Genomic DNA, 14,812 nt, shown 5'->3' with positions numbered 1-14,812 from the left:
CCTGCAAAGTGGGGTCCACTCTGCTGTTTGACACTGACAACATCTCCAAGTGTTCAGAGAATAGAAACTTCATGCCTGAGTGGCTTTCAGCAGCCACTGTGAGTTCCTACCCCTTTCCCTCCTGTTTTTGTTTGTTTATTTATTTATTTTGAGACAAGAGTCTCACTCTGTCGCCCTAGGTAAAGTGCCATGGCATCATAGCTCACAGCAACCTCAAACTCTGGGGCTCAAGTGATCCTCTTAGCTCAGCCTCCTCAGTAGCTGGGACTACAGGCACCCACCATGATGCCTGCCTAGTTTTCCTATTTTTAGTAGAGATGGGGTCTTACTCTTGCTCAGGCTAGTCTCAAACTCCTGAGCTCAAACAATTCCCCCACTTTAGCCTCCAAGAGAACTGGGATTACAGGTGTGAGCCACACACTAGCCTTTCCTTAATGGCTGACTTCCAGCTGCCAGCAGGGGCACCTCTGTGCCTCGGGCTTTCTGGACACCATAGAAATCTCCCTGCCTTTGCATATGACACCCCAGGAGTGACTGAATGTTAACATACCTGGAAAGTAATTTCCAAAAGATGTCTGATGGGGGGAAAACACCCAACCTCCATCCTACTTGAGCAGGATAATTCTGAATGTTTGTGTGTCCAACACTTTCTACCAAAGTTGCCCCACAGCAGGACTATCTCTGACTACCATGCGTGGTATCTGGCATGATGAAGCACCCTTCCTCACTGCTTTTCCTTCTTTATTGAACCCCTGCACCTTCCCAGTCTTTCACTTCTCAAATCCTTGATCCTTTCTATGGAGGAACCATTTTCAGACAAGTTTCTATCTGAAAATTTCAAACTCAATGCTAACAGAGGCCAGACAGGAAATAAAATTTAACAAATAGGGAAAGAATCCAAACTTCCATCCTTTCAATCTTTGTGTCTTTTATAATCCTGGTCACTGGTAAAAAACAAAAAAGTCCAAAGCCAGCAAGATTCTTGACCATTAAAGATAAATTTAGTTATGGTGAGGAGACACAGCAAGGATATATATTTTTTTCTTTTTCTTTTTTTTTTTTTTAAGGTAAGGAAGTGAACTAAGAGATATGGCACAAACTTACCAAAATCTTTTAAACAAAAAGTCCCCTGGAAAATTTATATACATTACTATTAACTAGAAACTTCCTTGATCTGAAATGATCTTCCATACATTCTGAGTATTAAAAACTTAACTGTCGGCGGTGCCTGTGGCTCAGTGAGTAGGGCACTGGTCCCATATGCCAGAGGTGGCGGGTTCAAACCCAGACCCGGCCAAAAACCACAAAAAAAAAAAAATTAAAAAACTTAACTGTCTATGCTAATATTGGCATTCCCTGGTGAAAACACAAATTAGGATAAAGGGCTCTGAAAAAAGATACATAGCGCCCCCAACAGCATCACATATAATCTGTTTTATTGCCAGGTAAGAAACTTGTATTAATATAGTGAACACATATGTTTACAAATAAACATTCTTAGAAAACAAACAAATTTTTTCTTCAGTGTAGGAAGTATTATTGGCATCATAAACTCTGCAGTTGGTGACAAGTATTAACACAGGTTTACTTGCAGAACATACGACTACTAAAATATTCTCACATAAAATATGCTTCATTTACACACAAAAAAAACTGGGGCAGTTAGATGGGAGGCCAGGCAGAGCCCATGGCGGATGGAGGCTGAGACACTCCGGGGGGCAAAGGGAGTCAGACTCTGGTCCCATTGGGCTGGAAGTCAGGGGACAGATAAAGGCAAACAGTTGAGGCTGGTGCCAGGACAGTCTCTCTGCTTTGTTCAGGTTTTTCTCTTGCAGGTCTCCCCACCCTAGCTACGGGATCTTTTCCTCGGTACATGGTAGTCAGAGATAGTTCCATAGGTTGTGTTTGCTTTCAGTAACAGAAAGTCTGTCTACCCTCACAAGAGGAAACCTTCCTTGTGCAAACTCCCCTCCTCAGTTCGTCCTCCCAAAGTCAACTGGCAGAAAATGAGCCGAGAAGCACCTCTTGGGCTGTCCTTGCAGAGTGCTGCTTGCGAAGCACTTGTCCTCTGTAGGCCACCATCACTGCCACATCTCGTTGATCAGGCTGGCACCTTTGCTGCCAAAATTACAACTGCAGACTGCAAGGAGCCAAGGTCAGTTGATGACGTTTACTCGGAAGAGAAAGAGTGTGAAGAAATAAAATCCTGTAGATTCAGAGACCAAGAAAGGCCTTTAATCAGAGGTGAGGTAAGGGTGAGATACAGGGGGCCCAGGGCAAGAAAGCAAGATGAGGTAAAAGGGAGATGAGAATTACAGAGCCTTTGAGCTGGAGGGAACCTCACAGAGAAGACAACCCAGTGCTCCCTGCAGTGTGGGCTGTAAACCACTAGTGTGTGCAAAGGATTGACGGTAGGCAGTACACGGACACAGCACTATTCCACACTGACTCACATAGAAAATAATCCCCTTTTCACTTACAATTTAGTTGGTCTTATTACTTCAAGGAGAAAGTCTCCACTGGGTGCTGGTACTTTTAACAATTCTTTATCATCTGCTAATCTCTTTTTAAGGAGAGAAAGAGGTGGGTAGGAAGGAAGGGGGAAAGAGAGAGAGAAGGAAGGAGGGGGAGAAGGAGGGAGGAGGAATGAGGATGGGGGATAGGGGAGGACTGAGGAGGAGGAGGGAGAAGGGAGGGGAGGGCTGGTAGCAGGGAGCTCCTGCAGGCATCAGGCTCTAGGTGTGGGCTCTTCCACAGACAACAACTAACTGTCTACCTAGAATTTACTCATTCCCACTTAGTTGCCTTTGTACTTACCTTTATGCTTATTTTCTTCTATTTATGGTGATTAATAATGGTTTTCTATTTGTGGTAAAAACTGGAAGTTTTCATTTTAAAAATAAAATATATTAAAAATGAATCAGTTTAGATACAGATATTGTGACAGTGATACACAGAGATGCCAAAGTGTGTGGCAGGTATGTGGCCAACTAAAGTCAAGGACATACGGATCAAGCCAGTGGTATTTACATCACTCTTGGTGGAGTGGGGGAGGGACCTCTGGGGTCTCAGCAAGGAGGCCACAAAGGTGGGTGCTAAATCTTCGAAACTGCTTAGCCCAGCTTAGCCCACCATACCTCTTCATACATGGGGATCTTATATAGGGCTTCATTGAAAGGTTTCCTTTTTTAAAAAATAGGCAAAGGTTTTGCTGTTTCAAAAAGCTTGAAAAGCTTGACCTAGCCCAAATTCTCCATGTTTCAGTTGGGAGGCTAAGGCTTCCATCAGGGTCCTCGTGTCTGCTGGGAGTAAGGAGAATAACCAGCTGGCTTTACTGATTTTGTGGTATCAGGGTGGAGAGACAGGTGAGGCAGAGCCCTGCAGTGCAGGGCTCCAGAAAGTGCTCCGGGTCTTGTTTGCCCAGACTATGTAAAGCTTCTGATGTCAGAGGACCTCAGGGTCTCCTGTTACATAACTAGCTAAGACCCTTAGGGGTGAGTTTGAAAACCTCTCACCTTAAATGAAGACTTGTTCTCCCTCAACCCACCTCTTTGGGCTTCCATAAAACCAATAGAACTAGCAGGAAAAAATATCTTTGTTGGGACCCCAAGAACCAGTCTGAAGAAGACTCTCAGGAAATTCTGGATGGGGGATGAACACATTAAAGTGTCTGGGGGAGGTAATTTGGAGGGACTGGGGGAATTATGGGACCCAGAAATGTCTGACAGGTTTGGGAGGCTGGAAATGGAAGGACTTGTTCTGACCACACAGGGAGTTGGAAGGTCTTCATCTTTAGGTACCCTGACATTGTAGCAGCCCCCTCAAGAGGGTGTTATGGGGTGGGCTCACCTACAAAGGAAGGATAAAAACGACTTCTACTACTGCAGAAAAACAGGAGGGAAGAGGCTAAAAGAACACAGGTTGCACTTGGGGAACAAGACTGTCATTAAACAACAGTAACACATTGAAGGCACCACCCACGCTTATGACATTTTCAGTCTGAAGCAGTTGAAATTTGGCAGCGGCGGCAACGCGCTGAAGGGAAAGGGGTGTCAGGGACAGACAGTTAATAGAGGACTTTTTTTCTGTATCTGTTTCAGCTCTTGGAGGTGGAGTCCAGAAATTGGAGGCTTCTGGGCCCCCATTTCACCTCCTGTGAACTTTTCCACCTGTGGAATTTTGTTGTTGATGTCATGTTGATTTCCTAAGTCTTAAAGATTTTGGACAAAAATTAATTTGCCTTCCTTGTCTGTTTTGTTGTGGGCTTATATATCTTATTTTGCTTTTTTAAAAAGTTATTTAATATTCTCTGGACCCTCTCCCTGCCATAAAATCCTGTCCTCCCACTTCCATGGTGGCAGTCTCTGTGGGAGTTCTCTAAAACATTTTCTTTTCCCTTCGGTGGGTTCAGGATCTGTTTGTTTTTGTGTGAGTATGAGTGTGTGTTGTTTTTTGCTTTAAACATTGAGAATATGAAAAGTACTATAAATATAATGGTTAGGGTCCAGTTACTGTCTCACACTCATCAAAATTTGGCATCCACATCACTCCTTGGGATTAGAAAAATGCTGCTAATGTGGGCAAATTCCTCCCAACAACAACTCTTCTCCAGTCACTCTTCCCTCATCTCCACCCTGATTCTCTCCAACCCTTGCACCCTGGCTTTTTTTACTCAGAAGCAGACAGCACAGGGCAAGTGGTATATGTGCTCAAATGGACAATTTTTCTAAATTGTGCTACTCTTTTTTTCTCATCATGGATTTCAGTTTCGAGTTAGGAAGAAAAGAAGCATTAGCCCTGTGGTTTGGGCTTGCGAGTTGGCCACCTCGGGCCTGAAGTTGAAAGAGTGTGCCTCAGTTTCCCCTTTGCTGCACTGCTGAAGGTCCATGCTCCGGTCTTCCTCAGCTGCCCATGAACACGTGTTAGGTCTGACCCAGGAAAGCATGATTCCGCGTCACCAGTAGCCTTCGAGTCGGTTCTTAATGGAGGGTAGTGTGTGGTGTGTGGACGGGAGGACAGGAGGGTGCGGCCGGGGTTGTTTTGCCTCTCTCAGCTGAGTGTGGTCTGCAGGGTGCTCCCTGTCGGGAAAGCTCAGACAGTCACCTCCGTTTTGCTGTTGGTGATGAAGTATGGCTGTGGGGGAGGGTAGTGCTGCGTGCGCGTCCCCAAGGGGTCGCTGGAGGCTGACTCGGCCGTGCCGAGCTTGGCCTTGCTGCCGTAAGCCTGCCGCCGCAGAGACTGCTCGTTGGGGTCCCAGCCCTTCAAGTTGGTGGTGGAGTTGTAGGCCAGGGGGTGTGGGGGCATCTTGCTGGTGCGAGCCTTCTGTCCGTTCTGCTTGGCAGGGCCGTGCTCCGGGCTGAAGGCCCGCGGCTCGTCCTCCACTCGGACGGGGTGCAGAGGTAGGTTCCCCTTAGCAGCCAGTTCAGCCAGGTGTCGCCGCTTGGAGTAGAAGTCATCATTGACCTTGTCGGCTGAGCAGGTGAACAAAGCAGGGCAGGAGAGAGCAGGGAGAGGGGAAGAGAGAGAGAGAGTTAGGGATTAGCAGGTCAGTTTCAGAGAGTAGCAACAGTCCAAAACAGACTACAAACTCCACCTGGAACGAGACAGAGGGAAGGGCAGGGCCTTGCGTGCTCTCCACAGACGAGAGCAGGGCCCAGAGGGTGGGAGGGTGAAGGCACAACCCCGGGGGATCTCTGCCTGTCCCCTGGCCAAAAACAAAACAAAACAAACAAACAAAAAACAAAACAAAAAAACACTTCTCCCACCATAGTCCCACTGAGCCTTCTGCCATCCTTGGTTTCCCTATAAAATCCAAGTGTTGCTTATTCATTATTAAAACTATACATTCTCACTATGGAAAATACCGAACATGTTAAGAAATCTTCACATCTACCACCTATACATCAAGACAGCTGATATCAACTTTCACGTGTATTTTCTTCTGATCTTTTTGCTGAACAGACTTTTATGCAGGCTTTTTCTTGGTTTGTTTGCTTTTGTTTCAGCTTCCAGCACTGAAGCACGTTCACACGCCAACTTCAGCTAAATTACTTAACTTTTATTACCATCAGCTTCTGCATAAGGAAAGCAGTTAACAAAAAAAAAGTAGATTTCATAGGGTTGTTTGGAGATAGAATGTGTGTAAAGTTCTTAGGTATTATTCATCACCAATATCATAAATAACTTGGTCTCAATTTTCTGATGTAACGTCCTATCTAGCATTACTCCATGCTGTTATAAATTACCAATAAACCACATTTAATGTCTATAAAATAATTGAGTAGAACTATCAAAATTAATTAGTTGTTCCATTTATGAACATTTCAGTTATATTAATATTTTCTACTACAAATTAAGGCTGAGATGAGAATCTTTTGGCATATAGCTCACTTTATATTTAGAATTAAAATAATTCTAAAAATATTAGTCTACATCAGAGATTGGCAAACTATGGCCCATAGGCCAAACCCAATCACCACCTATTTTTGTAAACAAGGTTTTCTTGGGAATGAGCCACAGTTACTCACTGAAGTAGTGTCTGTGGCTGCTTTTACTCTACTATGGTAAAAATGAGTACCTGTCTAGAAATTATTTACTATTCAGAAAAAGCTTCTTGACCTCTGATCTGTGTCATCAAAAGCAAAATTATTTGGTCAAAGAGATTAAACATTGTTTAGGTTCTTGATACATATTGTCAATTACTCTGCAAAAGGCTTACACCAATTTCCAGTCAATTTCACCACTCTCTCTCCAGCATTGAATAATTGTTCTTTACTTCCTTTACTCCTTCCCTCCCTTCCTTCCTTCCCTTCCCTTCTCCCTTCCTTCCTTCCTTCATTTCCTCCCTTCCCTCCCTTTCCTTCTTTCCTTCCTTCCTTCCTTCCTCCCTCCCTTCCTTCTCCTTCCTACTTCCTTCCTTTCTCCTCTCCTTCCATCTTTCCTTTCTTCCCTCCTTTCCCTCCTTCTTTCCTCTCTCTATCCCTCCCTCCCTTCCTTCCTTTCTCCTCTCCTTCCTTTGTTTCTTCCCTCCTTCTTCCTTCTTTCCTTTCTCCCATTCTTTCTTCCTTCCTTTCTTCCCCCTTCCTTCTTTACTTCACTCCCTCCCTTCCTTCCTTCCTTCCTTTCTCTCCTCCATTCTTTTCTTCTCTTCTTCCTCCTTCTTTCCTTTCTTCCCTCCCCTCTCCCCTCTCTTCCTTCCTTCCTTCCTTTCTCTCCTCCATTCTTTTCTTCCCTTCTTCCTCCTTCTTTCCTTTCTTCCCTCCCCTCTCCCCTCTCTTCCTTCCTTCCTTCCTTCCCCTTCCTTCCTTTCTCCCCTTCTTCCTTCTTTTCTTCCCTCCTTCCTACTTCTTCCTTCTTTCCGTTCTTCCCTCCCTTTCCTTCCTTCCCTCCTTCCTACTTCCTTCTTTCCTTTCTCATCTCCTTTTTCCCTTCCTTCCTTTTTTATTATCATTCTTTCTCTCCATATTTCTCTATTTCTTTCTTTATAAAATAAAATAGACTAGAATAATAGACTTTATTTTGTCTTGGAATTCTTTTACTATAAGATTTCCTACACTTTTTAAATTAATTTCTTAACAATAAACTTTTCAATTCATATCTCTCAGGAGACCAGAAATATTTGCTGCTCTTTCACCTGCGATGTTGATATCCCATAGCATTGCATGTGTGAATACATATACATTTAAGGAGACCATCATAGTTCCACCTTCCTTTTCTCATTTGATCATTTCAACAGAGATAGAAAAGATGTGGACTCTTACTCCTGCATGACAAATTAGGGAACTGTCAAGCTTCAAAAATGATCAAGCTAAGGTTACCCACAGCTAAGACTGACTCAAGGTAGAACCTAAGTTCAATCAACATTATTTGAAAGGCTATAAAGAAATGTTTTGGCTTGAGAACCAAAACTGAAACATGCCCTGTTTGCTCCTCTGTGCCCCTGGCAGACATCACTCAATGCTCACAGCAGTCTTTCCTAACTAGCTGGCTACCACACACACTCCTCAGAACAGCACTTGGAAGCCTATGTACACTCCTCAGAACAACACTTGGAAGTCACATAGGCCTTCACACACGCTCCTCAGAACAGCACTCGGAGGCCACATAGAACTCCGCACACGCTCCTCGGAACAACACTCAGAAGCAACATAGGCCTCCGCACAGGCTCCTCGGAATAGCACTCGGAAGCCACATAGACCTCCGCACACTCTCCTCGAAACAGCACTCGGAAGCCACATAGACCTCCTCACAGGCTCCTCAGAACAGCACTCAAAAGTCACATAGACCTCCTCACAGGCTCTTCAGAACAGCACTCAAAAGTCACATAGGCCTCCACACACGCTCCTCAGAGCAACACTCGGAAGCCACATAGGCCTCCACACATGCTCCTGAGAACAACATTCGGAAGCCACATAGGCCTCCGCACACGCTCCTCAGAACAACACTCGGAAGTCACATAGGCCTCCGCACACACTCCTCAGAACAACACTCGGAAGTCACATAGGCCTCCGCACACACTCCTCAGAACAACACTCGGAAGTCACATAGGCCTCCGCACGCGCTCCTCAGACCAACACTCAGTAGCCACACATTTACTTTCCAGGTGTGATACAGATGACGTTGGGTTCCTGTTCTTTGTATGGGGAAGTCCCCAGGTTACAAACAAGATAGGTTCTGTAGGTTTCTAACAGGTACATTACATATCTCGTAGAACAGCCTTCACTCATAAGTGTCACTTGTATGTCACTCAGATGTTTATAACTTGGGGACTGCTTGTAATGTAAATAGCCCTGACTGACTCCATCTTTCAAGAGAAAGTTCCCCTTTCTCTAAATTCTAAGAATTTAAGTATGGCATGTAAGGTATGGTATGTCAGAGCCAGAAGGAATCCTGGAGTCTGCTGCTTAGATGTGAGGAGCACAGTCCCAACCTATCCCAAACTGCTTATGATGGCACAGTATTAGAGCCAGGAATGGGACCCATCTTCCTGCATTTCTGTGCAAAGCTCTAGATATCTAGTGCCACGAGTTTTCACTAGAAGAATGCTCTAAGATTCCCCCATGGACTGCAACCTCACATATCCAGTTACCTCCTGGACAGCCTCACTAGCGTCTCACACTTCCAGGTGGCTATGCCTGAACCCATTGACATGACTCAGATCTGTTCTTCTCCAGGCTTTTCCTTATCTTTCACATGGGACCACCCACTCCTTAACCACTAAACCAGAAACTCAGAAGGAAACATTAATTTCAACTTCCTTTCCTCTTGTAGCACAGGTGCTGGGCCACCAAGTCCTTCCAGCTGTTATCTAATAAATGTTTCTCTAACCTGTTCCCTTCCCCCATCCTCTTTGAAGAGGGTTTTATTTCCAATGTCACACTGGCCTCCCTGCCTCCTCTCCCTTCCTCCATTCCAGGCATCAAACAGGTGCCTGTCACATACTAGAAACTGTAAATACAAGGCAGAATCAGAACAGGCGTGGTCCCTGACCTCACAGGGTGGTGGCTCTACAGAGGGATGAGAGTTACCAAATAATACCACAAATTGTGTACAAGTGTAGATATGGTAAGTGCTATGAAGGAGAACTATCCAGTCATAATAGGATGTACAGCCAGGTCACCGATCTAATCTAAGAACCAGATGTTTGAGCTGAGGTATCTTACACCTGTCTTTGCCCCAGGCTCACTGTTACTCTTCTTGCAAGACTTAGGTAAGCTGTTGTCTCCCGATTCCCCCAGGTTTCCAGGGGCAACCACTGCTCTCTCCATCACAGCACTGGATGTGCTATTTTATAATTTTCTGTGTTCACATCTGTTTCCCTACTAGACCATGAGTCCTTTGAGAGCAGAAATATCCTTCCATCTGTGTGGCTCCACAGTTCCCAAACCCTGCCAGTACCTGGGGATCATGGGGAGGGAGCATTTAAAGCTTCCGATACCTGGACCCCTTGCCACACCTGCAGTCAGAATCTCTGAGGGTGTGGCCCAGATGCCATGATGTGATTCTAAGTGTGCAGTCGGTGTTGGGAACCCCAGGCACAGCTCTGGCATCTACCATAGCCCCAGCACATCAGTTTTTAATAGAGAACTCCAGGGAAGTGTCGTCCCATCTCACTCCTACTCTGCCCAGCTGCCTCCCACTTCAGGGAGCCCTCCCTTTGAATAAGTCTGACCATGTCAGATCCTTCCATTGTACACATGACAGCTGCCCTTTCACACATGTTCATGGAGTTTCACTTGTCATAGTCCACCTCGCTCACTAGTGCTCACTCACCTCGCTCACCAATTCATAAGCAATGTCCAACCCAGTTCCTGGTAGATATAAAGCACTTGCAAATATTTGATGAATGAATATATGAGCAAAATGCCATGAAATCACAGGGAGACCGTCAGGGCAAAAAGAGAGGCAGAGACTCCTCTCCCACTTCCCTCCCAGCAGGAAAATTTCACTGGCCTGCCCAGTCGGGAGGCACAGTCATCCACTGTCACATTCCTCTTTCCAGACACTGGACTGGCCTGGGATCTTCCCAGTGCATGAGATGCATTCAAAGCTTCCCATTTCTGACAAGCAGACAAAATTGCTCATGAATTAGGCATCCCAGAAGCTGGAATAGGTGATGTCTTCTCAAGAGGTTCTTTCTGAAAAAGTAGACACAGGCATTCGACTCTGGTCATATCAGTGCAGATGGGGAAAGAAGCTCCAGTAAAGGGAAATCGTTGCGTCCCATGTAGAGAATCCACATGCTTCTCCACATCTCGCCCTGAGTTTGCTTCTTGGCGAGCCTGTTATTGGGTATTCCCTGGGCATAGAAAGTGTTTTTGAGACTTTAGGGCAAAAGTGGAGTGAACCAGAAGGTCTATGGGCTCTGGAATCTAATGGGCCTGAGTTCCTGAGGCCTTGGGAATGCCACTTGTTTCCTTGGGTATAAAATGGGGATAATATTAACTTCTTACAGGTTCATTGTGAAGCATGAATTATATGTGATGCGTAGGCTACGTAGTACATATACTCTTGGAATATAGTAACTTTTCAATAAATATGTTATATATCCCCTGCCTTATAGAAAAAAAGCACTGGATTAAATTCAAAGGACATTAATTGAGCACTTAGTCTGTTGGGGCTAATCTACTAGGCATGAAGCAGGCCTTCACTCAAACCCACCTGCCTTCTTTCCTCTTCCTTCCCTCCACACGTCATTTTTAATGAGTGGTTACTCTGTAAGAGGATATGCAAAAAAGCCTTGACCTGACCAGGAAGGAGGTAGTAGTCAGAGAAGCCTTCTTGAAGAAATGTTCTTTAAGCTGAGTGCTAAAGGTACAAAGTAACAGAAGTGCAACCCAGGGGAGAGAAAATGTGATACATTGTAAGAATAGCCATACTGTAGCTCTTCCCATCAGGAGGTGGAGCCTCTTCCCCATGTCTGGAATCTGGCCTGGCCTGGCCTTGCAGCTGGCTTTCATCAGCAGGTTCTAGCAGCTTTTGCTTTCAAAGTCTTGAAACCTTGCCTCCAAGTGAAGAGGGAATGCCAGGCTAGCCTTTTAGAGGATAAAAACCCATATGCTAGTTACCCATGTTCACCATAGCCACATGTCTGTGAGGCCATCCGCCACCTATGAGCTGACCACAGATGAAGAGCAAGTCCAGTCAAAGGCAGTAAATCTAGTTCAACCAGTAGATGGTTGTTACATTAAGCCACTAAGCTTCAGGATTGTTGTTACACAGCAGTAGATAACTGATACACTGCAGCATTTGCAAAAGCTTTGAGGTGAGAAGGGGAAGAGTAGCTTCAGGAAACTGAAAAGCGACTACATACCTGTGAGGTCGAGAGAAGAGAGCAAGGGGTCCTCAGATCAGCTCCTGTCCTGTAGGCAAGACTGTAACATTCACACAGACTAGTCTGTCTGGGTGTCCGTCCTCAGTGGCACATGGAAGTATTTTAGAGAAAAGCAGTATAGGCAGAGATTTATCTGTGTTCTCCAAAGAGATATTTTCAAGAGTATTTCAACAGCAAGAAGGTGGCTGGAGTTTCAGCAGATGAACCATAACCAGGAAATGCAGTTTTCATGAAATTCCCTTTGCATAATGCTTTGGTCCCATCTGATTTGGAGCCAGGAAGAAGGGAGAAGTGTTTCCTGGCAATTCTCAGCTTTGTGCAATGTTGTCCCTGACTCATTAAACAGCTCCTTGTGAAAGAAATCAGATTCATTGAACAGTCTTGTAGGCCCCATTAATAAATACATTAACCTAATCAGCCCCAGTACCTCATCAGCAGATGGCTGACACGCCGACCAGGAAACAGATGCGTGAGCCTTTCAACAACACTGGCCCTCTCTGGTTTGATTTCTCTTCATTTACAAAAGAGGGAGAAAGAAAGAAAAAGGTGCTTTCTTTCCAATGAGCCTAATTGCCTTGAAGAAACTGGGGCTGTAAAATTAAACTACACCTTCCTCCATCTGTCTCTCTCTTAATTAGCAGCAGACACTTGTACAGGTGCAGGGCGGGTGGAGCCTCGCTTCCAAGGAGATGGAGAGCCGCAAGGTAATAACCACTTTTCAAAACACACTGCACATCTGAGGGTCTCACCAGGTGGCCTCCCACCTACCTCCTTTCCCTAGGCCAAGGCATCTTAAGGTGTTCTTCCAGCTCCTTCTCGCTTGGTGATATTCTGTGTCCCGGTGATGGTAAGTGATGCCCCAGTGAGATAATGGGAAATCTTTGGTTGGGGGCATCACTTAGGAGATGACTTCCTCATCAGTCGTCATCTTTAATTCAAGAATATGATGAAATGCAGTGATCCATCTTCCCATCACACTCAAAAATAAAATTTAACTTCTTTGTAGTAGCTCCCCAAGACCCAGACTCCTGGGGCTTGCCCACTCTCCACTCTTCCACACTTACTATGAATGCACCACAGGGAGTATTAGTTTCCTAGGGCACCATAACAAATAACAAAAGATAATAAACTTCCTTGCACTTCTGTGATCCCCACTCTTTCGATGGTGACAAAGAGTTCAAGTGTTGGCTCAGAATCCTACACCAAGCCCTGTCAGCCCTTTCAGACTTGGTGCAGAGCCAAGGCAAGACAGTAAGATCTAGGACTGTTGAGAAGGGAAAAGAATTAATGAGGCCGAGAGATTACAGGATTCAGTGCACCAGGTTTATACAACAGAGAACAAAGTTTGGAAGTACGAGCATCTGATTTTTGTGACTGTAAAATCTTTACAATATGGAGGAAAGTGCATATAAACTTTGAGAACAGAGGGATGTGGGCTCCTATCCCAACTCTTCATGTACAGTCTTGAGACCTGCGGCAAGCTATCTAACCTCTCTAACTTCATCTATAAAATTGAAAATCAAATAACAAGATCTGGTGGAGGAGCTGAGGCTATTGAAGAGAAACACATAGAGAGCCATCTGTGTCACATCATGTGCCAGTGGCCCCGCTCTTAGTAGGCACTCAGCAGATGGGCACTGCTGTTGTTGTCATTGTTACAAAATAAGAAGATCATGAAATGAGGGTGATAAAATCTCCTCTGCAGAGTGCAATGAAGAAAGAATTGAAACAAGACATGTAAAAGCTCAGAACATTATACGTGGTGCATGGTAGGACTCCTTAGCTGTATATCTCCCTCTGAGAAGATGCCGTTGCACATTGCTACTTATCTCCCAGATCAGATCTGTTCTACCGTTTTTCCCCCTGGTAGGCACATGGTCACCCAATGTCTAATGAGATTTCCCAGCCTTCTTGGAAGCTTTGTTTGGCGATCTGTTGTCTCATCAAATGTCAGCAAAAGTGATGTGTCCAATTTCCACTTCATCTCACTTGCTTTAAATTTTTTTTTTTTTACTTATCCTGAGTGTCCTCTCTTTCCCTTCCCAGAGGCTAAAATGATGCTGTGACAGCCCCCAACTGTAACAATGTAGGTGAGGGCAGCATGGTCAGGGGGGTGGTGCAGTAGGCTGGAGAAACCTGGGTCCCTGAGGGACCGTGTGGAGCAGAGCTGCCCCCCAAGCTGCACTACTCCCCTTGGGACTATCACTTGAGAAAAAAGTGTCCAAAATAATAAAATAGAAAGAGGCAGAAAGTGAACAAGTGTTTGCCTGGGGCCAGAGAGTACCAGGGAAAGAATGCCGGGTAGGGTGGGTGAGAAACAGGAAATGCCTACTCATGGTTATGAAGTTTCTTTTGAGGTGACAAAAATGTTCTAAAATTGATGGCAGTGATGGTTGCATGACTCTGAGAACATACTGAAAAACACTGAATTGTACACTAAAGGGGTGAATCGTGTGATAGGTGAATTATATCCCTAAAAGCTTCTTTTTGATACAAAAATAATATACTTCTTTCTCTTAAGCCACTGACTGTATTTGTGGGACCTTTTGGTCCTGTAGGACAGTATTTACTTTGACTTATTAGGAATGTTTTCCCGGTGTCTTTTTTTTCCCCTCTTCTTCTTCACAAGCTGAATTATAAAGTAAAAGGGGGAAGAGTTCATGTTGTTTGAAAGAAATGCACAGGCATTTCTCTCCCCTTTGAAGTACATGCTATAAAGCTGTGCAGACTCCTGAGGCTGTCTCAGTCGGCAGACACAAGAAAGGCAGGAAGAAAAGCCGGGCCGGGGAGGAGATGGAAAGATCTGCCTTTATGGTGAATCCACCCCGTTTTACCTGGTTCAGGTCCTTGCTGCAAAAATCCAGTAGGGAAAGTCATTGCACGTGAGGAAGGTGGAAGGTGGCCTAGGGCACTGGCCCTCCACACAGGGAGCCCTATCTTTCCTGGAGCCACCTCTCTCTAGGATAGAAAACCAGAAAG

General features: G+C 45.1%; 1 protein-coding gene across 3 annotated transcripts in view; it reads right to left on the bottom strand.

Annotated features, from left to right (window-relative positions):
• Window positions 1-3,143: 3,143 nt before the first annotated feature.
• Window positions 3,144-14,812, bottom strand: part of SHISA9 (shisa family member 9) — a 310,797-nt gene continuing 299,128 nt past the window's right edge. For all 3 annotated transcript variants that reach the window (XM_053557600.1, XM_053557601.1, XM_053557602.1), the window contains one exon: window positions 3,144-5,471. In XM_053557600.1, the coding sequence (XP_053413575.1) occupies window positions 5,092-5,471 (380 nt within the window). In that variant the 3' untranslated portion in view covers window positions 3,144-5,091. The remainder of the gene's footprint in view (window positions 5,472-14,812) is intronic.

The sequence above is a fragment of the Nycticebus coucang genome, chromosome 12 (assembly GCF_027406575.1).
Source record: "Nycticebus coucang isolate mNycCou1 chromosome 12, mNycCou1.pri, whole genome shotgun sequence".
Taxonomy (NCBI): Eukaryota; Metazoa; Chordata; class Mammalia; order Primates; family Lorisidae; genus Nycticebus; species Nycticebus coucang.
Note: the sequence above shows the minus strand (reverse complement) of the source record. Positions and strands in the feature narration are given on the sequence as shown.